Consider the following 27441-nt stretch of genomic DNA (forward strand, 5'->3'; position numbering starts at 1 on the left):
TATAACTATTAAACTATTTAATATTACCAAGGAACTGAGTAACCCAAGTTCCCGAGAAGACGATCTTAACTACAAATTTTGTAAACTGTGACAACAATTGGTACACTTGTCAATAGTATAACAACTGCACTATGGGATCATGTTGTGTGGGCACCATGGGTCCTTGAAGCCCATATTCCAAAGACAAGAAACCAGAAAACGAACAAGATTGCCCAATAACGTGCAGGTCCATACTTGATTCTGGTAAGCACAAACTGCAATAACCAGAAGTATACAAAAGGAACAATTAGACTCTGACACCGGGATTCAAATAAATAAAGCGCAGTTATGTATATGCCACAAAGTTCAAGCATGTTCAATATTTTTTCACAGTTCCTGACACGATAAATTTGGACATAATTCATTCAATTATTCAAACTTCAAAGATCCATGCTAATTGAGAAGAAATCAACTATATGTCAGGGTCTTCTTTTATATTTCAATTATTTTTAAAAGCATAGTCAAGTTTTTTTTTCCCTAGTAGGTCACTGGTATCTTTCACAGGAGACATACTTCACTTGGGTAGAAACATAGTCAAGTTTGAATCTAGCCAAACATAACCAAATCTGAATAAAATTTAACAAAATATGTGGGGAAGCAAAAGGAAGGTACACAAAGTACTTACAAAGCGGAAGAAAACCACCACGGCTAAAGCACAAACTCCTCCAAGTAAGATATGAAGACCACTTCTAGCAGTTTTCTGGAAAACAAACACAGGCGGTATTATGCAGATGCTTCTAACCAAAATCAATAGGGAAGAAGCAATATATACACACAAACACACATAAGTGTACCAAAAAACAAAGAATGCAATAAGGCTATTTAATCATTTTGCCCATCCAAAGTAGTTCCTCTCTTGAAGTAGCCATGAGTAGACCACCAAATCAAGATTTAGGAGCAGAAGCACCCTTCAAAATACAAGCATTACGTTTGAACCACACAAACTGAAGGATAGCTAAAAAGGCCCACATAAGATTTTATTTTATATGTTTTTACTAGAGCTTTTAAAAGTTAAGTAACTACCAGTGGCATGTTTTATAGTTACCCATAAAAAATTGTTCTAGCCGTCACACACAGCCAGTGCACCTTGATACTCAAAAAAATTGTTCAAAAGGAAAATAATCACCTTGCAATGCAAAACAAGTGGCATGCTTTTCTTAGCTAGACTAGATGTGCACACATCATACATATCAAGAGAAAGTGAGACGGGATTGCCCATGCGATTGCAACAAGTGATTTGCATTAATCTTGTTAAGTCCCATCGACCAAACAAAAAGACTTGACCTTGGAGGAACCTTCAGGCTTCTAGATGGGTTTGTTGAGGCTCAGAAGGAATCTTGAAAACTAGAAGTAAGACTTGGAAAGAGAAAAGAAAATATGCAAGATATTCTCCACAGAAATTCAAAGTCCAACTTTCCAATCATTAATGGCTAAGAGATATATACAATCAAGTAGGAACGAAATGGATTGTAGTTCACTGTCATTCAAAGCTACACTAAAATGAAAGTCCCAATATAGAGAATGACCCTAAATAGAATAAAAGCAGCTAATGGTGAGTTGAGCAACGTAGACTAGAGAGATGAAACTGGAAAGGAAAGGCCTCTAAAGTAGAAACATTTCCTACCCAAATGTTCTCCCAAACTAGTATTGATAGAGACCCAAACTAGTATATTTGTTCCATGCATGAGTAACACATTAAGCCTGCCTCAATGCATGCATCAATATTATAACCTCAAAATATAATCCTACAATTTTGTAAGTTGAAGGTAAAATAAAAGTAGTTATATAAAATCATGGTATCGATCCATGTATGCATATACAGGCAAATTCCAGCAAAGAAAGGGCATATAAGAACTTGTCACATAAATATATTAGTAAATTTAGGTACTTATCAGAATTGATACTAGATTTTATATACCTTTCCAACACGAGGAGCTATAAGCCATGCAAGGGTGATGGTAAGCAGCCCCGTAGCAAGCAGGATCCCTGTACCCTCCACGGCCCACTTGGTTGCAGGATTCTGTGTGGGGGCAGCATCTTCAGTAACAATACTTAAAGGCTGCTCAGAAACAATCTGTGAAACTGTGTCCACACTGCTGATGTTGTTATTGTGACTGTTATTATAAGGACAAAACCATAGTGCAATCTCACTTAGCCGTTGCCTCCGGATAGCAGCCACAGCATCAGGATCCACAACAGCATTTGCATGAACATGTGCGGCACCAGGATCCCCACTAGCAGTTCTTTCCCTCAATACTTCATACTCCTTCAAAGCACCAACAACCTTATTGAAGTCAGAAATTCTGATATTATTTGCTATATGTCCACATATTTCACAAATGGTAGATCCATGGTTGACAAACCACTTAAGTGCACAAGCATAATGTACTAAAGCAAGGTCGTTTTTACAAGAACATCCAAGTTCAACTAATTTATCTTGATGACACAAACCAAGTTCCAAATCGCTTTTACAAATGAAAACCTCCCCATTAGGGCTTACAAATTCCACCATACCAGCATTTTTCTCATTATTTCTGTCAAGAGACGTATTTTCGGGAATTCCATCGCCACCACCATCAGATCCCACTTCCCCCTTGGTTTTACACATTTCTGAACCTGGAATGATGCCCAAAAATTCTAGTGCGGCATCTGCCTTTTTATCAGATTCGGTACATTGGCACACACGACAGGTTCCCAAGCCATTATCCTTGTCGAGACTAATTCGAGCATGAGATTCTAAATCCACATTCTCAACACTGGAGGAACCATCATCACAGACTTCTTCCTTTGCCATTGCTGGCGTATTTTCTCTGCTCATCTGATAAGTTCTGTGTTAAGATTCAAAGACACAATTGGATATTTCAGATTATTGGAACATTCTATTATACTTGAATAAGGTTAACGTAATTGAGTTCGCAGAGACTTCTTCTGCAACAGCGTACAACACAAAAAAAGAAAAAGCATACACAGAAATAGTAACAAATTAAAATAAATGGAATAAGAAAAGGGGAGAAGTCTAAAGTTCAAAGAGAGAAATAGACGGAGCCAAAGGCAGAGATTAGATGATAGAGTGAATAAGGATAAAGAAAAATGAATATAGAAATGAGAAAGTGATATTGTTTGAAATTGAGTAGAGTAGTGCTAGAATGTAATATTGGAGCGGCATAAGGGATTGATTGATGGGGCGGCACCCACCCACCCACAAAGGGAAGATGAAAGTGAAAATCCCTTAATAATTGAGTTAGAAAAAGAAAAGATCGCAGATTAAGGTGACTCACCGAGAGAGAACAACAGTGCAGTGGAGTGCGTTACACGGTCTTCTGAGTTCTGAGTTCTGAATGCGGCGTTTCACTCACTTATCACTTATCGACTTATTTACTCACCCATTCCACACAAATCATTCATTGCCACTGTTCTGTTTAGGAGAGTCTGTGTTTATCTTCCCATCCTCTTTCATTGTTTTTTCTTTTTCTTTTTATTAATAATCAATTTGATATTCAGAGTATATTTTAGGATATCAAATTAAAATCTTTTTTCAAAAATTCTACTTTGTCAACTAAACTATAAACTACAGAAATTGAATCCTCTTTCATTCCCTTCACAGTCACAATACAATATATTTTCACCTCTCTCTGCACGTACATCATACATCCCAATTACGAATTACGTCTTTCTATCCTTTTCCTTACACACTTCATAACGCATATATTTCTTTCTTCTTTTTTGTTTTATTTTATTTTTCCCTATTTCGTTGGACTCCTCAGATCTTCTCGTCTTAATTCTTTTTCTCCATATACATTATGACTAAATTGATTGTGTTTTACCGTGTAAAACAATTTTATCTTATACTTTCATTTAATTACAACTCATTAAATACGTTGAATTTTATTATAATAATTTTAAAAGTCATATTAACAATAAATTATAATTTATTCATAATCATTAAACTCATAAATTATTAGTATGATTAACAATATTTTTCTTATAAATTATTAGTATGATTAATAAATATGATTGTTCTAACTTAATACTAAACTTATAAGGTTAATTGGAGGAAAAATTGTTGTCATTTAAATGAATTAAATATAATACAACTCAAGGATTTGAATGGATTTGTTTAAATTTAAGGATACAATAAGAATGGCTTATTTATGAGAACAAAATCTTTTTTTTTTCATGAGATATGATAAGGATGACTAAGAAAATAAGAGAAAAATAGGAAAGAATAAAAATGATAAATTCTTATCTTTTTTCAGTGTTTGATGTACAACTAAAAACCTAACATATAATTATATAAGTTATATGCAAATAACAAAATTATCTTAATAAAAAAAGGATATTGATTGCTTTCAACGAAAAATTATAATTTAAATAAATAAAGTTGTTAAATATGATTTTTTATTCCATAAGAAACAATTCTTAATATTTGAATAAACTTTTAATAATATCACTTTAAAACAAAATGAATAAATTATTTTTCTTTATAAACAAATAAATATCTATATTGTTTAGTGACCAAATATTTCAAAAGTAAACAATGCAATAACTAATTAATGAAAAAAGATTAAAAACATTCAAGTAAATGCTTGTGAATTTTTGTGTCGGTGAATGCTCGTGGGTTTGGTTGGATATCCTACAAGTACAAACTGTCTGGGCGTAGTATTAACTTTGGCTCATTTCATTCTAGTTCTATTCCAGTATCCTTAAGCCTTAAGGGTTCAACAAATTAGCATGTGTATTTTGGGATTTGACGTACTTTATTCTAAATTAAAATCCACCGTATCTAATTTACACGTAGTTATATAAATTAAAATAACTCCCGCAAACTCATCTCTTTCTTCAATCTTTTGTTTTTCTCCAGTATATAAAAAATTATAGCATTGCTTTCCTAATAGCAATTGATCAATGTAACTGGAAAATTTCGCAATAGAGAATAGAAGATATTTGATTACAAATTCAAATCCCCTCTTGGGTGGATTGTAAGATAAAGATTGGCATTGTCAAACATGGGAATGATCCAACTATGGTCTAATATGAAATTACAAATAAAGAGTCCTGGTTTGTTTCATACAGACAAGGCTTTTCAAATTAATCCTTTTTTTTTAAATTTTTTTTCTAAAGGCTGTGAATACATAGGAATGGTTTAATTTCATTTGATCCTATTCCCAGCCCCACATAAAAAAAACACCCTGTTCATGATCCCTTTTTCTTCAACTTGTTCTGATTGATTCCAATCCAAATGCTGCTATCTTCAACTTGATGAATTATGGCCTTTTGTCTTCACGAAAACCTTGATTGCATTTTCTTGCATCCATTTTCAGGTGCAGCTCTGTAGCAGCAATGAAGAAGTAAATGGCCTGTTTTGGAGTCAGAACATCAACAACATTACCCACATCAAGTTGGAATTTCTTTCCGGAATATAATTGCTTGCTACTGTTTGCAGCTCTAAACAGCCACTCATCTAGCTATTTCTTTTTTCTATTTTAATTCCATCTAATCAATTTAGAGTTTTTTAAAGGTTTTTTTTATTTCTTTATTGAATTTCTTCTCCCTTTTCACAACATAAATGGATGACATTTTTTTATCCAAAAATCGACATCTCATCTACTCATATTATAAATGAATTTTCCATCTTGTATGACTATTAATAATATTAGTCTCAAATTTGAGTTTTAGATATTTAGTTGTATTAAATTCTTAAATGAAAATTTTGTCATTTTCAATAGTCTTATAAGTTCAAACATAACTGCTTCCGATATAAAATACGCATAGTTTTTAACAAAAATTAGTAAGATTGTCTTTTGTCAACTTGAAAATAACGTCATTAATATTTTATATTTTGTAAATGATTTTTAATCGTCATTTAAGCTAAACGATCAAAATAAATATTTTAAAAGAAAAAAAAAATCAGAACGAATTTTTATGATAAGAAACAATATATATATATTAACTTATTTTATTTAAGATTATATAATCATTTTTAATGTGAAAACCTAACCCTAAATCATCACAAGTTGTTGGAGCATTTAGAGGGAAAGGGGTGTGGGCTCCATCCATGATTTTGTATGTCTTATGGAACCTCTATACGTGTAGGAGAATAAAGGGGAGCACAACTATTGTGTGTTTCGTGAGGGTAAAGAGTGCTTTAGTGTGTGACGGAGTTTACGTGAAGAAAGGGTTCGTATGGGCTGTGTGTTTATGAGAAAAGTCATAAACCTTTGAGTTATACACAGTTCATTCTTTTAGTGTTTGAATACAAGTTATACAGAACTAATTTTTTCAAAGGATTCTAACTCATTTAAGAAAAAATCATCTTTCTTGTATTTATTTATTTATAACTAATTGTAAGATGAGATTATATACATTTTCTCTGTAGCACCAGAAAAATATACATTTTCTGTAGATTTATTTCTACACTTATTAAAACAATTTCATAACTTCATACTACTACGCCTCCGAACAAAGTTTACATCTAACTCACAGAAAGCTTCAATAATTATGGATAAAGAAAAATGTTACCTGTTACCTGTAAGGTTTCCTTGAGTGTGAAAAGTCTGTGATTCCAGTGATCACATAAAAATTCAAAACGGAAATACCAAAGGCAAGTGATATTTGAACTATCTTCAATCATGTGAGGCAAAATATTCGACGAATACAAAGTAGCATATTATAAATTTAATCGTGAAAAGTTTCATTATGAAAACCCAATGGATGATTAACATTTGGTTTCACTGACATTGATCTTGCCCAAAAGCTGAGAAATACAATAGAATTGCATTGTTATAATCATGATATACATGTGCTTACAGTAGCTTAACCCTTTCATACGTTTATACCCTTTTATGGCTTCATTGGTGTTCCAGCATACATTTGGCATTTTAGCATCAAAATTCCAGAGAAGAATGCACCCAATCTTTGATTGCAATAAAGTGAGAGGTTTGCAAGTATTGAGACAAACCCTGTCCAGAAATGTCCTGCATGAGTTCAGGCACTGAAGTATTGACCCCAAATTTATCTTCACGTAGTCTCTCTTCCAGCAGAAACCTAACCATGAGACAATGTATTACATTTCACTAGCTATTTGCAAATAAAGAGTTTCCCAACTCTTAAGTTCAAGTATTCCAACAGGTACAATCATGTTGGCTGGAATAATAAAATGAAGAATGTGTAGAATTTGAAGTTTGCCACAATCCACAAAACATGTGACTAGTAAAGAGATGGATCAGGTGATGGTTGATTTTGAGATTCCCATACAATTTTCAAGAACCATAGCACAAGAATCAAAATCCAAGCATAATTTAAATTTTCCCATAGAACTCTCATAAAACTTATTCCAGCCAACATGATTCACACCTCAAAGGTATCCCTCCCAACCTAGTCCCAATTCAATGAAAAAGCAAAGTTTATATCTATGACAGCTACCACTACCAATCTACCACCATTGCCACAAATAAGTGGAGCCATAAGTCCAAAACTTCATTACCTTATATTCGTCTTGACTTCTGTTGTGCAGGGTATCCCGGCATCCCCATTTGCTCCTTCCTTCTCAACTGTTCAACATAGTAAATTTGAATAACACAAAAAGGAAAAAACAAAAGAAAGAAAGAAGTTAAACCCTTGCTCCCCTTTCCCAATTCCCATGAAACACTAAACCTGTTGCGGCTGATGGGCCTGTGGAACACCTCGTTGCTTTGAGATACCCCCAGGATTCATTCCGTCTCCCATGGCTGCCTGAGATGAGAGATTATAAGCTGCCATTGCTTGAGGGGGCATTCTTTGCATTCCAACAACATTCACTGGCCGAGGAACAGATCTATTTGACCCATGAGGACCAGGCATGCTGCCAGAAACTGCATTTACCTGATTCAAAAGAAATAAGAAATAAATTTAAACAATTAAAACTCTGAAGTAGAGCATGTTTACACGTACAACTTGTGCACAAGCTAGTATAAAACCATACTTTACCATAAATGGGTATTTTTAAAACCAAGGCAACTTAAATTTCATAAAGGAACAATGATATCAAATGCACAAATCCCACTCAGCATTTTATTCATACATACAGGATGACCGGATGACCCATAGCACAAGGCTCCCACCTAGTGAGGTCTATGGAGGGAAAATGTATGCTGTCTTACCCCACAAACAGAAAGAATGCTTCCAGGATTTGAACCTCTAGTTCACAAGGCTACCTTATCACCAAGGCTCACCCTAATATTATTCACACACACAGATATTTAAGCTCAGCAAGGAACCAGACAATCATATGAACAAAAGGCAGTTGGCATATTACTAATAAATAGTTAAGTAATTATATCTGCCTTTTTTAATTATACTAGTATAATATCCAAACTAGTGCAAGTCTGGAATTTATTACTCTACCATCTATGAATTTTGTAAGGAAATTTATAACGGTCTTGATGATTAATGAGGAAAATATATTTTGTGCAAGTCTTCCATAATTAAATTAAATTACAAAAGTTGTATACATGAAAAATGACAACTTAATTTTATTTTATCATGAATCCATAATATATGACACTTGGACAGTGTTACATATTTAATTAAATAATTAAATAATAAGTTTTCAAATTGAAAAGATATTTAAATAAAAATTTACATAAATCGTATATGGCATATACAACTTACATAATTTTTAAGTCAGCTGCATATGTCATACACATTGCATAACTTTTAGAATTATAAAAATTATATAATCTATTATGGCATAGATGACTTACATAGTTTTGTAATATTTCAAAATTTAAGGTAAGAAAAGCATTTTATACCCTAATCTTTGAATTATTACTCTAGTTGCACTTTCATCCTTACATATTAAATTAAGCATAATATACCATAATTTAACACAATTCATTGTAATTTTCCCTTCCTATCCAATTTAACAGTCAATTTTGACAGTTAAATGTTCACACCATCCACCTGATATTTGGGCAAAAGACAAAAAAGAGAAAGCAAATATTAAATCTTCAGTCCAATGCAGAAAAATCTGCACCATCATCTTTTCAAAAATGCTCTCATTTTTTATCGTGTAAACACAAGTTGTTGATTAAAACAGGGCTTTAAATAGTGTCCTATAGCAGTTCAGTAGAATGGAGCGGCCCTTGGCCACTACAGTGGCTTCCATAGCAGAGAGGATTAGTATAGCAGACCAATTAGTGGGCTGAATAGCAGCTGTAGCAGACAGGATATGATAGGGATAGCAGCAGTATGTGTTGATTTCGGAAAAAACCCTCCGAACAAAAATGCTATGGCTTTTTTAGGGGGTTATTTTTTGGGATTTCAACTTCCAAAAATGAAATCTACAACTGTAATAGTAGTGAAAATGATAAAGAAGATTTAGATTTAGAAAATGATAATTGATGAATCCTATCTAGGAATTTTGTATTTGACTTCTGTTAGTATTTACTTGTATGTTCTGTTTGAGACGCCTATTATGTCATGAATTTTGAGTAATTTTTATCATTTTGAGAATTTATATGTATATAGTACAGCAGCTATCCTGCAATCCGATCCCATTATAGCATTCAGAGCTAGTCACCACTATACAGGATTTAAAACACTGGGATCAAAATGTGGCAGTCTAGAGAAAACAAAAATGTTTTGTGATTGAGATATTGTGAGGAGAAATTGTGAATACTTCACAAGAAGTGTAGGCAGTTGAAACTTATGAATTAAAAGGGTGTTGATGCTCACAAGTATGATTTTATCCAAATTTTAGCTACAAAAATCAGAATTTTTTTTGAAGTAGTTGACAAAATATCTAGCAGGATAGGTTAGTTGATAGAAGAGGAGTTATGGCCAGATATCAAAAAGTTCATTTTTAGGTATATCGTTGATGAATTCAATTGTCGCAAATTCTTCTATAATTGGTTGAAACCATAGTTAACTGAACTGGTCATTGACTCAGTAAAGATACTGAATCAATGGGGATCACTGGTCGAATCACTTGAGACAGTTTGGGACACAGAATTCAGCCTATGAGAACGTGAAAAAACCAGAGGGGAGTGATTCAACTGGTTTCCATACAGTCCTGTCCAAGTGAATACACCAGTTTAGTCCAGTTCGGGACCTGTTTGATAACGTGACACTGAGTTGATAACATAAAATGATCAAGTAACTAAACTGACCCGGCTACAAGCCCGGTTTCCAGTCCTATCGACCAAGTCGAACCAGGTTTAATAACACTGGTTGAAACCTTTGTAGTTGGAAGCTAAATGCCACTATAGTAAGTCTTATTTTGTAATTGTGTTGTGTTGATTAAATAGATGGGGTCGAAAAGCATCCTATGAATTAGTATTTTCACTTTTGATATCTTGATCTTGTTTTTCATTCTACAGCATTAGATGACAACACCCAAAAATAGAAATAATTTAATCTCATTGAGTAGACACCCAGTAAGCAGGAGAAAGAAAATGAAACTTCATTCTACAGGAAGGGAAAGCAATGACATTTTAGCAGAAGTAGAACTAAGCATTTTCTTTACAAATGATTCTGCATTAGTTAAGGGTTTTTAAGACTTACATACAAAATTAAGAAATACGTATGTTGTATATGTCGTGTATGACTTGCGGAGTTGTTGTAAATTAAAAATTAAGCAAGTCAAATGACATACAATTTAAATAACTTTTGGTTTTTATGTTTTTTAAAATTTAAAAAGCTTACCAATTATCTAATTAAATAAATAATCTAGGCAAGTTGTAGATCATGGACAACTCATGATATAATAAAGGGTTAGGTTGTCATTTTTTGTGTACAACTTTTGTAATATAATATATATTTAAAATTTTCAACTATGACATGTATAAAATGTATTTTTTCACAATATTCATTAATACCAACTATGACTTATCATTACCAATCCACAAATGAAGGACTTGCTCTAATTTAATAATAAATGCAAAAGTTTCAACTAGTCTAATAAAAATTGAACTCGAACTGTGCCAACATGGTAAAAAAAGCCAACTATGTTCTATTAGACATAGCAAAATCATTGAAATTTTCATAAACATCATGGCACCATGTAATTGAACTTTATTAATGTTAATTATCATCTACATAATCTCCAAGCAGATCCCTTATCTGAAAGAAATATAAAACTAACAAGTTAATGCATGGGTACTTTTAAATTTTACATAAATTTAAAAATATAAATAATAAAAAAAAAATATAGGAGAAACATATCAATATTGTTTAACAATGGTGAAATAACATATCTTAAGAAAAGTATGATGAGAAATTTATTCATTGCAAATAATGAGAATTCTATTTTATTAGATAGGAATAAATTAAACAGAGTGCTTTTTAAAATTAAAGAGGAAATTACAAAAAAAAAAATTGAATCAAAACACATTATCTCTATGTCTATTAATTTTATATGGTGTTAAAATTCAAAAATTAGAAAACTAAATTCAAATAGGAATTTAACTAAGTTTAAGCAATAATATTAATAATATAAAATATTTTTAAGAAATGGGAGATAGTTAATGTAAAAGAAGCCGCATGGCTTTCAGAGAAAATCGTTTGTATTCTATTCACCAATATTGCATGCAAATATTGTTTGGATGATTGTGGCAACAAAGAGGAATTGACTAAACCACCCACCAAGGAATTGAACCCAAAGTCATAACATAAATTGTGTGTACACAATTGAAGGTACATCAAACATTTGAAAATAATCCTTCATTTCTCTAAAGATGCAATATGCAATACTCTTACAATTATGAAATGCTGCCTTATCCATAAAAAAAGAACATCCTTAATTTCTCTAATATTCATTGCTCCTAGTAAACTTAAGTCGATAAAATTTCATTAAAAGATGATCACGATTTAAGGACAAATATCCTTCACTATTTTGACATGCCCAGCTCTATGAAAATTTTAAATCTATAACAAGACTTGCAAGATTGAGATAGGCCAACGATGTATTAAGTAAGCACAATTGCAATTTAGAATGATATAGTAGCAACAAATTTTCAACCATCATTGCATACCGTTTGTGAAGGTGGCAGATTGGTTGTTCCTTCAAGATCAGTAGTGGTGTCCACTGGACGAGTGGGATAATTTACAATTTTCTCTCCAAGTTGGCAGGGTACAAGTGCACTGAGCATGATTTTACAGAAATGTTCAGTTAAAGAAAATAAACATTGGCGGAATAGTGCTTCATGAGGACAAGGATAACTTTTTTATAGAACACAAAATAACTACATGAATATTTTTGTTTATAAACCTTCCAATCAAAATTTTAAATAAATTAAAAGTAATCAAGAATGACAGGAACAGGTTTTATCCATTGAACTTAAGAATAAAAGCCAACCCAGAATAACCAAAAGTGGGAAAGAAGAATCTTACTTCCGTCCAGGTAATGGTTCAATTTTGAAATACCTGGCAAACAGAGCATAAGGATGCTTGTCAGATAACAGCTGAACTACAAAAACGGAACTAATATAACCATAAGTCACAATGCAAAGTCCTTAACTATATTGATACAACAAGATGGCAACCACATCATTTTCAGTGCACCATAGGGGACAACAAGATGGCAACCATATATCAAGAAATACAATATAAAAGGGGAAAAAATGTAAAACTAAGTGAAGATTTCAGTAAACATTGAAAAACCAATAACTTAAAAAGCTTAAATCATACTTTTCACGGTTAGATACACAAAATACACACAAGAACAAAGAAGGAGAAGAGAAGAAGTCCTACTCATGCTCCAAAGCTTGTGCTGCTGTTAAACGCTTACGAGGATCATATCTGCACATAAATACACAATCTGTTATTAAATGTAAAAACATTAATGTGCCTTCATAGTAAAGCTTAAGCTTTTGAGATAGTTAGTCTATAACATACTATTAGAGCCTCTATGATTCAGTGGTCTAGAGTTCAATCATTACTGTCTCCATTGTGCATGGCCCACACTTCATATCTAAAGGACTTGTGTTGGGGGAGTGTTAAATATAAAAATACTCGTGACTTTTCTCAAAATCTTAAGCTTTGGGGATGGTTGGCTTATCCTAACATTTTTTAAAAAAAAATTAAAGGAGCAGGGAAAAAAGAGGGGGGGGGGGGGGTTGAAATTATGAGGTTTTAGGTAAAGGGAGGGAAAGAAGATGAAAGATATTGAATACACTAAAATTGATATTGATATGTTAGATGAGTTGTATATGCTAAAAAAGACATATAGCACTAACCCTTATTCATACTAATACTAAATTATAATCCTAATTAAATAAAGAAACAAATCATGAAATGTAAGTAAATATGGAAACTAATCCTCAGATAATTTCAGATGCTGTAAATTATTGTAAGATACTGGAAACCCACCTTAATTGCAGTCATCCCTAGCCCGCCTTAGTTATAATCTCTTTAAGGAATGCCTTAATTGCAACCTCAAGAGTGGTGTTTAGTCTCACATCAACTAAAGATATGGCTTAAATGGAGCTTATAAAGCTTAATAGTCTTCACCTTACAGGTCGGTTTTATGAGATTGAGTTAGGTCCTTGGCTCATATTCTAAGATGGTTTCAAAGTCTATCCTAGATACATCATTGGGACACTTGCATTGCTACACTCCAAGCTAGTAGCCCTGAGCATGAAGAAGAGAGTTAGAAAGTCGTCTTAATTGTGGTCACCCTTACCACGCCTTAGTTGCAGCCTCTTAGAGGGCCACCTTAATTGCAACCTCAAGGGTAGTGTTTAGTCTCACATCAACTAGAGATATGGCTTAAATAGAGCTTATAAAAGTTTGAGTAGTCATCACCTTACAAGTCAGGTTTGTAGGGTTCAGTTAGGTCCTTAATCCAGATTTTAAGACATATCTAGGGTAGTAGAATGGGCCTTTGAATTCATTGTTAATATCAACAAATTCCTAGAATTTGGATGCCAAATAGATTTATGGTTCACATGGTGAATAATTTACACTAAAAGCATCTGCATCACAGCCTTTCACAATTGGGAAGATTATCATGTATTCAACAGATTGACTAGTGTAGCAACAAGAAAAATAAATCATTCAAATGACATAAATCAGGAAGAGATAGACTGAGGTTGAAACTGAAAAACTAGTGATCGTGGCCATTAAAGCAACAAAAAGTTAACAGGGGTAATAGGTGATAATGATATAGTTACAAAAAGTAATAAAAATCTCAAGCCCATCTTCTACGTATAAATGCCTGGGCAAGGAAAGAAATGTTGTGACCCATTTATCCACTCCACTATTTTACGAGGGGGTGTCAATACAAACCACAAGTATATAAAAGTGATTTTACTGCACCTAGAGTTCAATTTTGTATTACTCAAATGGAAAATGGAACACATAATTTTCAAGTTTCTGTATAGGCATAGCAAAAATAAAAATTTTAAAATGTAAGAAGGAAAATACTTACTCAAGCATCTTTGACAAGAGGTCATATGCGGGGCTTTTTGGAGACAGGTGTACAACATTATAGAGACCAGCATTATCACTTTACACACATAAGAAAGAGAAAATCCATTAATTTCACGGTAGAAAATAATCAATTTAATTTTAAAATTCAAAGAGTAATAGAGTAGTAAAGGAGGAAGTAAAGAAGGACTACATACTAAAGGAAAAGATGATTCCTACATATAAATATATAATTGTATAATCACATTAGTAATGAAAATTGACAGCATCACCTACAATAATATCAAAAGATCTTACTATTTGTGTCCTTGTATATGTTGCACATCTTGTTGCCAATGTGGAAGACTTGCTAAGGAAGGCCACTTTTCTAATGTGGGATGGCCTGGCACAGTAACAATGTCCTGTGATATAGCTCTAGAATATTCATCAACAGAATGAATGTCCACCAGCAGGGAAAAAGAAAAACTCTAAGAAGATAAATTACCTAAAACCTTAAATATCTTGTCAAGTTGGTCGAGCTGCACAGAGAGAACAACAATTATACAAAATCCAAAAGGCAAAGACTACACTAATATAAAAATTACTTCAACACCAACCTAAACAAAAATAAATCAATGGCACAGAATTCAACTACAGAATCAGAAAGCTCTAAGTTATTGCACCAAGTACCTGAAAGGGATTTGATGTAGCTTTGACTTCTGCCCCTTGAAATAGCGGCTTCAAGGTCAACAACTCAGCAAAAATGCATCCCACAGCCCACATATCTAAATGTATATTTAAGGAAAAATGACTCGAGTACTGGACCACTTTTAGAATAGTGGGAAAATGCTACAGACACATTCAGTTACTATATGCTACTAGTTTAAAATGTGGATTATGTGTACCATAGTGGAAGCTTCCCCCAACATCCAAACGGATAAATTAAAATGTAAATATTATGTCAATTCTGTGGACATCTCCAATTCAGTGAAATCATAACTCATTTAAGCAGGTGTCTCAAGTCAAACTAGGGATAACAACAGAACCACAAAACATGTAACTCTGAAGCTAACTGTGCCAGAGCATGGAAATTCCTTGACTGGCAAATATGAATGAAAAAAAAAAAATCACCTTGATACCCAACACAGAGAAAGTAAAACTTCAATAAAAGGATACCAACAGCACTAGTATAATGTTTTGCTCCAAGAAGCAACTCGGGTGCACGATACCAAATGGTTACAACAACCTGCATGTTAGTATCTCTTATATTCAGGACCAAATAATCAAAACACATGACAAGCTGATAATTGAGGAGTACAGATGAAAGCAAACAATCGATGTTTAAGCATCCCATGTGTGGGGAATCAAAACACTAGAGAACGCTAGCAGACAAGGTTGTTCAAGAAGGTAAACTTCAAACCAACATATCCATCATTCTGTTTGTGGAAAAAAGCTGGGACAGTATGCACCTCTATTCTAATGATTTCCTGTCTATACATTATATGCTTAGCCAGACTTTGGTTTCTTAAATCCTAAGAATACAATAGCCTGAGCCATACCCCATTATCAGATAACGGCTTCAGAGGAGCTTGATATATCCTCGCAAGTCCAAAGTCAGCAATCTTAACAACTCCATGTTCCTCTCCTTCTCCCATAACCTGGCCAGAGAAAGTTCATTTAACGAAAAAATGAAGAGCACTGGTCAAAATTGAGAAACAAAGGTGAAATTCGAAATACTAATGACTATACATAGCTAGCATTAAAAAAACGAGTCAATGTACAGCAGCAAGGAGGCAGCCAAAACCATACCAATATATTCGATGGCTTCAAATCTCGATGTATCATCCAATTACTACGCAACAATAAAAAAAAGAAGGCAAAATATTAAGTCTATATACAAAAGAAACACAAAAAAAAAAAAAAAAAACACGAGCGAGGTTCAAATTCAGTAATTGTTCAGACCTGTGCAGATAGCTTAGTCCATTGAGCAACTGCCAGAGCAAAGACTTAACAGTGTATTGGTTAATGGAATGGTTGAGTTTATCCCTGTGATGCCTAATAATTTCCTGCCACATTTTTCACAGCAATTTATTTCACACTCAACAAAAAAGGAAAAATGCTTCTCGATAGAACGATATACCGACATAGAGATCGTGCTCGGCGTAATCAAAGGCGAGGTAGAGCGACATGTCGGCGTGGTTGATGTGGACATTGACGAGCTTGACGACGTTCTCGTGCGTAATCTCCCTGAGCAGCTGCAATAACAAAAAAAAAGAGTGAAGGAAGAACTGCGTTGAAAGAGGAAAGGGAAAGGTTACGTTAGGAATAGATTACCATGATTTCGCGGATGGCGGTGGGGGAGACGCCGTCGCCGTCCTTGGATTGCTTGAACTTTTTGATGGCGATGGATTTGGAGGGAGTGCCTTTGGTTCGGGCCAGGAAGACGAGGCCGTAAGTGCCTTCTCCGATTTTGCCTAAGAGATCGTACTGCTGCACCCACTCCGCCCTGCTCCACCGGTTCCCACTTCCGTCCCCCATCTCTCTTCGATCGCAAGGGGATAGGCAGCCGTGTCCTAAAATTGAAATGGTTTTTATTATACTAGCAATTTATCCTATTGTGAGGAAAAAATTATTTAATAATATTTATTATTTACTAATCATTCAATTATAATTCATCTTTGATATCATTTAAGATAATTATCATAAAAATTAAATATTTTATTATATATGATAAGTTGTGATTAAATGATGATGTAAACTTTTTATAATTATAATTTTTTTTATAGTTATTGATTTAATTTGGTTTATTTATTTTTTAAATAATTTAATTTGATTTGTAACATGAAAATCAAACCAAATCAAACCACACTCTGAGTATTTTTAGAAATCATTGTTGCAATTAATATTTTGTTCTTAAATATTTACTTTTTAAATTTTTATGATTGAAAACAAGTATTATAAATGTTATTTTATTATTATTTTGTCCGATCATTGAAATTTGGAAACAAGCATTATATTTTTTTTACTCTTAAAATTGAATAATTATTTTTAAGTCGAATAAATATTATTCAAGGTTTATTCAGCTTTAGAATAATTATTGTTTTACCTTGGATTTGATTGTTAAAATTTTTGTTGTTGGTTAAACCAGTTATTATTTAAGTTTTGTTCAATTAATAATAAATAATTTAAATTAAACCAAACACACACATCACTTAATTTATTTTTTTGTTTGGACTAATTTTGAGTCAAAATTACACCAAATCATTCAACAAATACCCCTCATTAAAAACATTAATGAAATATATTTAATATTTTTAATTGTGAAATTGGAATGGTTTTATTGCAGGAAGTATCCCTTGTGAGTTGTGACTTGTGAGGATAAAAATATATATTTAATGTTTACTATTTATCATTTTGCATAATTCAAAATATTTAATGAAATGTATTGATGTTTTGATTAATATTTTAAAGGCAAGGAGCCTTTAATAAATACACATCGATAGTGTATTTGCTGAGTCACTAAGAAGTTAGTTAGACTAGTTTATTAGTTGATTTTTTTATGAAACTGTAAGAATTTTTTATGAAAAGCAATTTTACTTAAGTTGAGGATGATTTTTATAGATGATAAAATTTTCTTTATAAGTAGGTAACGCAATTGTATATACCAGCTCAAATTCGAAACCACGAAATAGATTAGAGCAACAAAATATTAATTAATCAAACCTTTGGTGGTAGCTTATCAATAAATTACTTTTTATGTTAGTTTTTGAGTTTACTGATATAATATTATAGAATATGACTAGGAATTTTTATTTTAACTTAATCGATAATAATGAATTATCAGGAAAAAAAATGGTAATAACGAATTAAAGTCCTAACAATGTGTATGTATTAAATACTTTTGAAGTTATGTTTGGATTGATGGAAGAGAATGAAACACGGAAGGGTGGAGTGGAAGGGTAACTTGTGTTTCATTGTTTAGTTTGTAAAAATAGGAACGAAACACACTGAAAGTAGATGGATCATAAACCATTTCATTATTAACCATAATTTTTCACTTCTCAATTTTAGGATGCGTTGATGCAAAATTAAACCTAATGATAAATTTCTTGACGTCAATATATTTAAAATAAGAAGAATATGGAATTTAAAAAGTTATGATTCGTTTTATTTTGTTCATTTTATAAACAATGGAATGAAATATTTGTTTTATTCTGTTATAAAATGTCCAAGTAATAAAATTATATTTTTATTCCGTTTCATATCGATCCCTCCAATTTCATTACGGATATGTTAACAAAAGCTAACGGAGAGTTGTCAAACTGTGTTATTGATCATAAGTGTTGGAAAAGATTATATATTATAGAAATTAATGTAAAATGATTAATGTGAATATGTTTATAAGATGCTTTATATGTTTTTATTATTATTAACAAAGTAGTAGTATATGTCATACCTTCATTATATTGATTAATGTAATAGATAAAATATTTTGAAGTGTAATATTTAAATAATACAATAATAATAAATAATGTAAAGAGTAAAACCGTGAAAATAAAAAGTAAATAATCACTTTTGTGTATGGATGTATAATTTATTGACAAAAGATGAAAATACAAAATTTAATCATCGAAAGTATAAAAAGTGCAACAAATATATCTGGCCATTAGCATTCGCATTCATTGTTAATAAAATAGTTTACATGACACAGAGTGCTAAATTTGTCACTGACATGTCAACGTGGGCATCATATAATATTTTATTGACTTTTTGTATTCTCACTCCGTTGACAAATGTGTCCCTGAAATATGAAAATACAAAATTTAGTCCTGAAAATGTAAAAAGTGCGACAAACATTCCGTCTGTTACCGTCAATAAAATAGTTCATATGACATAGAATGATGAATTTGTTACTGAAATAATTGTCAAACATAAGCATCTTTAATTATCAATATAGGGGCATATTTGTCATATAATATTTTCTTGATTTTTCATTTTCCCACTCCGTTGACAAATGCGTCTTTGAAAGATGAAAAAATAAAATTTAGTCCTCAAAAGTATAAAGAGTGCATTTGATCCGTCACCATTAATAAATAGTCAAGATCAGAAAAAGTGAAATATGAGATAAATTTATCTTTTATTTATAATAGATGGTGACTAATTATTATAATTTAAAAAAAGTTGTAATGATTGATATTCTGTTATCAAGTTTATTTTGGATTGTTATACTTATTTTAAATTATATTTGTCAATATATATTTTTTAAGTAATTATTATAATGTTATGTTTGAAACGATTAAAAATTATAAAAATTTACTAATAATTATATTTTATCCTTAAATGAAACGAAATTTTGAATCTAACAAATTAGTCAACCGATGATATTCAAGTTCAATAAAAAAAATTATTGACATTTTTATTTAATAATAATAATTTATTGACATTTTGGTCAAATAAAATTTACTTACGATTAGGGTCCAAAATAAATTATCACATTTTTTTTCAATAAAAAATATTGACATTTTTCATCTAACAAAAGAATTAACATCCAAAAACGGTCTACATTTTCATCCCATCTATACATTTAGAGAAAAAATGAATTTGATCCGAAAATAAATAACTTGAGAAGAATATGAAATAAGATCTTAAAAGTAATAAGGAAATTTAATGGAAAAAAAAGAGCAAGGCAAGAGAGAGAAATGGTGGAGGCAGAACAGCAGCAAAGCTTGCAACTATCCGCTTTTCAGATTACAATGTTGCACATTGCTTTAGCTGCACCGGTCTCTCCTACCGTCGTCGATTTTCATTCATCATCTCATCCACACACAACTACTTGTTTGGAATCTGAGAAAACCGAGGGAAAATTATCGTGTTTTTTCCCCTTACTTTTAATAATTATTACATTGCATCAGCATTCTCTTTGTGGTTTCAGGCGGAGCGAAGCAATGGAGCGCGCTATTTCCGAGTTTTCGGAGGAGCAGGGGAGCCGGTTCCTCCTTGTTCGCAAGCTCTCTCAGGAAACGATTGCAATTGCGGTTTTTCGCTTCGGGAGAAAATGGCGGCACTGGAGGTGCTGTGGAGGAGATATCCGAAGCCGAAAAGGAGCCTACGAATTTCGCGTGGCCTGATAACAAGGTTTTCGAAGCCTTACTTTTTCTCTTTTGGATATAGAATCCATTTGCATGCGTGATTGGCCCGGGGAACATGCGTTCCAGGTTTATTTGAAATTTCATTGTTGAATTCACTGGAAAAGAATTATCTGATTGCAGAACCCAGGGTGTGCATATTAGGTGGTGGATTTGGTGGCTTATATACTGCTTTAAGGTTGGAATCATTGGAGTGGCCTGATGATAAAAAAACACAGGTAAGTTGTCTTCAAAATCACTCTCTCTTATGGAATTTCATTTCATGTCAGCTAGCAGGTTTCTATGGTTGCTGATGTCTCTTGGTTTGATAGTTCGTGCTCATACAGTCAGTATCTGTATTTTTTTTAATGCAACGGACATGTAAATGCGTGTTACTACTGATGCAATATGCATTTAAACCCATAAAATTTATTTAAACCCATAAAATTTACTCTGCTTGTTCAGATTCATAATCATCTTAAACTTAAAATATGCTTCTAAATTTCATGAACCAATGATAACACGAGAAGATATATTCACTTAGTCTTTAGCTCACTGTTATTTTGACTTAATAAATAACATTTTATTCTCCTATATCAGCTAAAACTATCTCCCTTATGTTCAGTTATATAGTCTTCCTTTACCTAAAGCTGTTAACTGGTAAGTTCTAGTGCCTTCTTTTACATTCATTAGATCATGATCATCCTCCAGTTCAATTCATTCAATTGCATGGCAGTTGATATTAAAGCCATGATAGAAGGAACTTAGGAGCCTCTTGTTGGATGAAAGGCTGTCTCAACACATTCACTAATGAAAAAAAAGGAAAAAGAATCACAGCAGTATCTTTAACATTTGTGAATAACTGTTTGATCAGAAATTATTTTCTTCTTCTCTCACAACTATGATTACGATGTCTTATATCCATGCCTGGTGACTTAATTGTTAGGTTTTTGTTATGAACACAGCAAAGATTATCCTAGAATTCGAGGACTAGGGACCTCCCAAAGAAAGAAAGAGAGAAAAAAGAGATTTTCTTATTCATCTGCTGTCTCTTCATTACATACTAGGTGGTATTTATAAGCATCATACAAGAATGCTGAGATAAGGAATGCATGAAATGGAATAACAGAAAGTATAGACATGAAATAACAGAATGCATGGCACAACAAAGAAGATGGAGACAAGCAGCAGACAGCAAGGTTCCTTCCACCAATAAGGACCTGCCAACTCAGCACTTCAAGCAGACTCGGTTAGATGTAATCCACCAAGTGCTTGGGTGGTTTGCTCCTGCGTTTGGGTTGTTGGTGCATGTTCTTAGTGGCACGTTTAGAGCTTGGTTCCTAATTCCTAACATTCCCTGACCCATCAAAAACACCTTGTCCTCAAGGTGTTGGGGCTTCAAACCATGACTTCCAAAAGTAATACCAGGATCCCAAGGTCTGTCCCGGCGAAACTCATTTGGTTTAGCAGCCGTCCATAGTGCAAAAGCAGCTGGTTGGCGCTTGCGTGCGACCATGGCAGACCCATAGGACTCAACTCCCATCTCAAACAGTGCCATGTCTCTATTTTCCAAAAGCTTGTCATGTGGAGCCGCTGCACGACCATAATGAACAACAACACTTAAGAGATTGTCGAGGGAAACAACGGCACGTGCCTGGCCGAGTTGGTTGAAGACGGAGGACGGCGTGTGGGGCATGTGGTGCTTGCTGTTGGCGGCAAGGTGAGGAGCAGGCATGGGTGCTTGGCTTTGTTGCATCGGCATGGGGCATGGAGGTGCAGTCGGCATGGAAAGTGGAGCCGGTAATGGTGTGGGACTTGGTTACATGTGTGTGGAGCATGGAGGCGGAGTCGATATGGAAAGTGAAGGCGGCAGTGGTGACTGCGTGGAGGAAGAAGATGAGAAGTGGTGGCTGGTTATCGGGATATGCAATTTCAGAAGAATGGCATCAAGTTTGGAGACCATGGAGACAAGAGTCACGGCAGAGTGGAGTTGAGCTGCAGCGAGATCGGCAATGGCAGCCTTGAGGCGGTCCAATCGGTCTGAGGAAGATTCGTCGTCCGCCATTGGAGCTCGATGAAAGCACCAAATGTTATGAACACAACAAAGATTATCCTAGAATTCGAGGACTAGGGACCTCCCAAAGAAAGAAAGAGAGAAGAAAAAGATTTTCTTATTCATATGCTGCCTCTTCATTACATACTAGTGGTATTTATAAGCATCATACAAGAATGACGAGATAAGGAATACATGAAATGGAATAACAGAAAGTATAGACATGAAATAACAGAATGCATGGTGCGACAAAGAAGATGGAGACAAGCAGAAGACAGCATGGTTCCTTCCACCAATAAGGACCTGCCAACTCAGCGCTTCAAACAGATTTGGTTAGATGTAATCCACCAAGTGCTTGGGTGGGTTGCTCCTGTGTTTGGGTTGTTGGTGCATGTTCTCAGTGGCACGTTTAGAGCTTGGTTCCTAATTCCTAACAGTTTTTCTGTACACTTTTTGTTTACTTGTGATGTTTTAATAAAATAAATTCTTTATCGAATATGGAGCAGATTGTTCTTGTTGACCAGTCTGAATGTTTTGTTTTCAAGCCAATGTTGTATGAGCTTCTATCCGGAGGTATGCATTATTAAACCTAAACAACAATTGCAGTTTCTTCTTTATTCCAAAGTGATTCAACAGAACTACATTAATGACATGCAGAAGTGGACAAATGGGAAATAGCTCCTCCTTTCTCAGATTTGCTGGCAAATACTAGTGTGCAGTTTTTCAAAGACAGAGTAAAAGTTTTGAATCCCTCTGATCATTGGGGAATGAATGGATCCAAAGCATCTAGTTGTGGAGGAACTGTTCATCTTGAAAGTGGCCTTCTTGTTGAATATGACTGGTACAATATGCACTGTTTAAGTACCTCTGTTGCCTGGGAACAATTATTTTTTATTCACTGCTTAATGTGATATGTTTTTTGCTGGCTCCATGTTCTGCATATTGGCCTAGTTTCTTCAATTTGTAATTGATGGGTAGCATACTACATCTGTATTTTTTTCTGGTGTAATTGATGGGTAGCATACTACACGTGTATTTTTTTCTGGTATTTTCTTGTGACCATGCATAAGTTGATGCTTCTTGATGCTGAATGCTGATTAGAATGTTTGGGTAGGATCTTTTGATGTAGTTTGCTGAAATGCTCCTTTGTGTACTTAAATCATCTGTAAAATAAAAATGAATTTGTTTATTGTTGAATGCAATAGAAATACATTTGTAGTGTTGTGGTAAATAGAATTGCATCATATCTGTTGGTTTTAACTTTTTCATTTCTTCACACTGGACAGCCAGGCTGGTTCTTGCGTTGGGAGCTGAATCTAAACTGGATGTTGTACCAGGGGCAGTAGAATTTGCAATTCCTTTCTCAATGCTAGAAGATGCACCTGTGAGTGCTCTTAATTATTTAATATCTTAGGACAGTCTATATCTTGCAATCTTTATACTTCATTGATTTTACATGCTTGTCTCTTGTTACAGAAAGTCAATGATAAATTAACAAAATTAGAGAGAAAGACCTTTGGTAAGGACTTTCAAATTAGTGTGGCTGTTATTGGTTGTGGTTACTCTGGAGTTGAATTGGCTGCAACACTGGCAGAGTGATTACAAAATAGAGGAATTGTGAGAGCTATTAATGTTGAAACAATGATTTGCCCAAATGCCCAACCTGGCAATAGGGAAGTTGCACTAAAAGTAAGTTGGTTAGATTTTATATTCTATGCTTATTGGAACTTGAATATCTGTTTTGTACAACTCAGAAAATCACATGCAATTAGGTGATGGTTCACTATGAATACGATGCTGGCTTTGTATTTCCTTCTATGGAAGACTGTGAGATTCACTGCTATCTTCAAATAATTATTTTTCCCTATTTCATGTTAATAAAATTTAACGGAGTGAAGCCAGATATTTAGAGCTTTATGTGCAACCATTTTTTAAGATGTTGAATAAAATTTAAATTGTCTAATAACTTCAAAAAACATATGTTTAAATTAAAATGTGATCATTTATTGCCTGGGTTGAAGAAATGTAACCCAATTATATATAAACGCAAGATGATCCTTGCTCAAATTAAGTGTTGCTTCTTTTTTTAGCTGGACATAGCTAAGATTGAAAACCATTTTCTTTGTAAGCCTCATGATGCCTAAGTAAACATGTTTAGTATTTTAGTCTTTTATAAGGACTTAATAATTTTTTGATTAATTATTTGGTATGCCCCTATATATATATAATTTTATTTTTTAAAAAAAAAAAAATCAAATAGGTCCCTGTACCTTGAAATTTGTAGGTGAATCTCTATAATTTTTCAATTATTTTTTTGACACTATAATAGTACTCTAGTGGTGTTGTGTGATTAATATAGTCGACCTCACCTAGTGGGATAAGGCATGGTTGTTGTCTGTGCATAATAAGTACTCTTATTAGCTATTACAAATTTTAAACCATAGGGACTTATTTGTATTTTCTCAAGACATAGAGAGCTGCATAGTAATATAAACCTAACTGTTTGCCTAAAATATTCTGAAGAAGAAATTCTGAGCAGTTTGGAATTATATAATTTCTTTTCACGTAACTTCACTCCTATTCTATAGTTAACTCTTAACACCCATTTTTAAATAGATTTCTTGCAATCATATAAGCATTAGCCATAATTGAATGCTACATGGGTGCCACTTCAATGTTTTGAAGCTTCTCCAGCATGCAACTAACCCGTTTCCACAAATATGGCTGCTTTAGTTTTTGCTTGTCATTCAATTGTATTCCTCTTGCCTAGTTCTATTACCAATGTTAAAACAAGTAATGCTTATGTTTTCTGAAAGGAAACATTGTTCTATGGATGTTAGGTTCTTTCATCAAGAAAAGTCGAACTTTTATTGGGTTATTTTGTCTGCTGTATTCAGAGGCTCAGTGAATTAGAGTCTTCAGATACCCTGACAGGGGCAGATGAAAATAGTACTGAAGTAGTGCCTGATTTTGAGAAATATATATTGGAGCTACAACCTGCTGAAAGGGGAATGCAAAGTAAAATCGTTGAAGCAGATCTGGTATTGTGGACTGCTGGAACCAAGCCTCCTCTTCCTCAGCTGGAACCTTCAGATGTACCATTTGCAATTCCACTTAATGCCCGAGGACAAGCTGAAACAGATGAAACAACTTCGTGTCAAGGGTCACCCCCGGATATTTGCCCTTGGTGACTCCTTTGCATTAAGGGATTCAAATGGAAGGATCCTTCCAGCCACTGCACAGATTTAACTGCTGCTTGATATCCTATGCGAATAATTACTATGGCATGTATATAATTCTGAGGATATCATCATATTTATTTTCTGATTGTTTCCTTTACCTTGCAGGTTGCATTTCAGCAAGCAGACTTCACTGGTTGGAATTTGTGGGCTGCGATCAATGGGCGTCCACTTTTACCATTTAGGTACTGTTGCATTCAGTTTGTTTAATTATTCTGTATTGGGAGTGCCAGGTTTCAGAATCTAGGTGAGATGATGACCTTGGGAAGAAATGATGCTGCCATTTCTCCGAGTTTTATTGATGGGCTGACCCTAGAAGGTTCTGTTGGTCATACTGGTAAGTTGGGCCCATGCGTCATTCTTCATTATGTTGGTTATAAAATAAAATAAAGACAAAAAACAAGTTTGAGCTTTTTCTGTTTTGCAGCGAGGAAGATAGCTTATTTGATCAGGTTACCAACGGATGAACATAGGCTTAAAGTGGGGATTAGCTGGCTTACAAAGTCTGCTATTGATTCTGTGTCATCGCTACAAAGTACCTTGTACAAGGTGGTTTCGGGCTCTTAGCTTCATACTGATGTATCATGTATATAGCTTATCATAGATTCAACTCTAAAATACAAGATCGAGTACAGGGATTATTAATGATAATAAAAAGAAATTGCAAGGATTTTTTTTGTTTTCTGGAAGGTTCTGCTTTATTCAATTTTAACTTCTATCTTCTGCAAGCATTTCTTTTGGTCAACAGATTGTTCATTGAAAATGCTCAGCAGATACATACAAAAACATTGGAGGCTAAAGGAAAAACACTAAAACAGTGCATAAACAATAGAAAATCAAGCACCCCCATGCTCAAAGCTATACATATATATAACAATGTTAGTATTTAGGTATATATGCTCATTCCCCGGCTAGGCTATTGCTTCCTGCACTCAAAAATTGCTTCCTGCACCTTTTTGGAATGTTTTTCTTACCTTCCAAGTTGACCAATCCAGAAGCCAAAAGAGGGTGCAGGAAGCAAGCATGTTTTTGTAGATATTTTGTTGTTTTGGGCTTTTAAGGCCCCGTTACTAAAAAATATAGGGCATTGCTTTGTGCATCCAGCAAAACAGCGAAATTTCATTTTTGTCCTTTCATAGAGTTGATACGGATTGACGAATCCGTAAACCCATACAGATTGGGCCAATCTGTAAGAGACTTACTTACTAAGCTATGACTTTCACGTTATTAGCATGATGTTTTAGTTAACAAATTAATTGTTACAAAATTTATTATTTAAATTTACATGTGCATTAAATATACATTAGGAATTTTATTGTTATATATAGTGACATTAATTATTTTATAATATAATTGGCCTATTAGTTCAATTGATTAGAGCATTGTGCCAATAACGCAAAAGTCTCATGTTCAATTTATGCATGGACCATTAATTTTATGATCATTGTGTATCAGCTTTATGGAAGGGTAAAAATAGAATTTCACTGTTTTGATGGGTGTACCAGCAATTGTGCTGGGTGCACAAAGTAATGCCCAAAAATATTGATACTAAATGGGCTTTGCTATTCTCACTGCTATTAGCTCTTTTCACGCCATTCTT

General features: G+C 33.6%; 3 protein-coding genes and 1 pseudogene across 4 annotated transcripts; 1 reads left to right on the top strand and 3 right to left on the bottom strand.

The window, feature by feature from the left end:
- Positions 1–2: 2 nt before the first annotated feature.
- LOC100805323 (uncharacterized) lies at positions 3–3801 on the bottom strand. The gene is made up of 4 exons (XM_003532032.5): positions 3318–3801; positions 1958–2867; positions 665–739; positions 3–254 (listed from the first exon to the last, which is right to left on the bottom strand). Exons 2-4 carry the CDS (start codon positions 2855–2857, stop codon positions 138–140), a joined length of 1092 nt encoding a protein of 363 aa, XP_003532080.1. The 5' UTR covers positions 2858–2867; positions 3318–3801; the 3' UTR covers positions 3–137.
- Positions 3802–6747: 2946 nt separating this feature from the next.
- LOC100807993 (cyclin-dependent kinase E-1) lies at positions 6748–17022 on the bottom strand. The gene is made up of 16 exons (XM_003532037.5): positions 16759–17022; positions 16569–16679; positions 16387–16490; positions 16234–16276; positions 15984–16082; positions 15601–15670; positions 15115–15209; positions 14930–14963; positions 14743–14827; positions 14447–14524; positions 12769–12816; positions 12409–12441; positions 12051–12159; positions 7693–7899; positions 7523–7589; positions 6748–7083 (listed from the first exon to the last, which is right to left on the bottom strand). The coding sequence occupies exons 1-15, from the start codon at positions 16960–16962 to the stop codon at positions 7524–7526; spliced, it is 1386 nt and encodes a 461-aa protein (XP_003532085.1). The 5' UTR covers positions 16963–17022; the 3' UTR covers positions 6748–7083; position 7523.
- A 4755-nt stretch (positions 17023–21777) lies between these two features.
- Positions 21778–22335, bottom strand: LOC106799688 (uncharacterized). The gene has a single exon (XM_026129838.2). The coding sequence runs from the start codon at positions 22333–22335 to the stop codon at positions 21778–21780; it is 558 nt and encodes a 185-aa protein (XP_025985623.1).
- Positions 22336–22682: 347 nt separating this feature from the next.
- LOC100783584 (alternative NAD(P)H-ubiquinone oxidoreductase C1, chloroplastic/mitochondrial-like) lies at positions 22683–26525 on the top strand (annotated as a pseudogene). Its single transcript, XR_003267843.1, has 6 exons — positions 22683–23175; positions 23260–23443; positions 23893–23986; positions 24079–24291; positions 25443–26178; positions 26269–26525. The product of XR_003267843.1 is annotated as an alternative NAD(P)H-ubiquinone oxidoreductase C1, chloroplastic/mitochondrial-like (transcript).
- Positions 26526–27441: the final 916 nt, after the last annotated feature.

This window comes from Glycine max, chromosome 8 (genome assembly GCF_000004515.6).
Source record: "Glycine max cultivar Williams 82 chromosome 8, Glycine_max_v4.0, whole genome shotgun sequence".
NCBI classification, from domain to species: domain Eukaryota; kingdom Viridiplantae; phylum Streptophyta; class Magnoliopsida; order Fabales; family Fabaceae; genus Glycine; species Glycine max.

Coding starts and splice junctions, on each gene's coding strand:
- LOC100805323 (XM_003532032.5), bottom strand. CDS start 2,857: ATGAGCAGAGAAAATACGCCAGCAATGGCAAAGGAAGAAGTCTGTGAT. Junction 740..1,957: donor TAGCTCCTCGTGTTGGAAAG/GTATATAAAATC, acceptor TTTGTTTTCCAG/AAAACTGCTAGAAGTGGTCT. Junction 255..664: donor TGGTGGTTTTCTTCCGCTTT/GTAAGTACTTTG, acceptor TGGTTATTGCAG/TTTGTGCTTACCAGAATCAA.
- LOC100807993 (XM_003532037.5), bottom strand. CDS start 16,962: ATGGGGGACGGAAGTGGGAACCGGTGGAGCAGGGCGGAGTGGGTGCAG. Junction 16,083..16,233: donor TGAAGCCATCGAATATATTG/GTATGGTTTTGG, acceptor TTCTCTGGCCAG/GTTATGGGAGAAGGAGAGGA. Junction 12,160..12,408: donor GAACCATTACCTGGACGGAA/GTAAGATTCTTC, acceptor AATCATGCTCAG/TGCACTTGTACCCTGCCAAC.
- LOC106799688 (XM_026129838.2), bottom strand. CDS start 22,335: ATGCCGACTGCACCTCCATGCCCCATGCCGATGCAACAAAGCCAAGCA.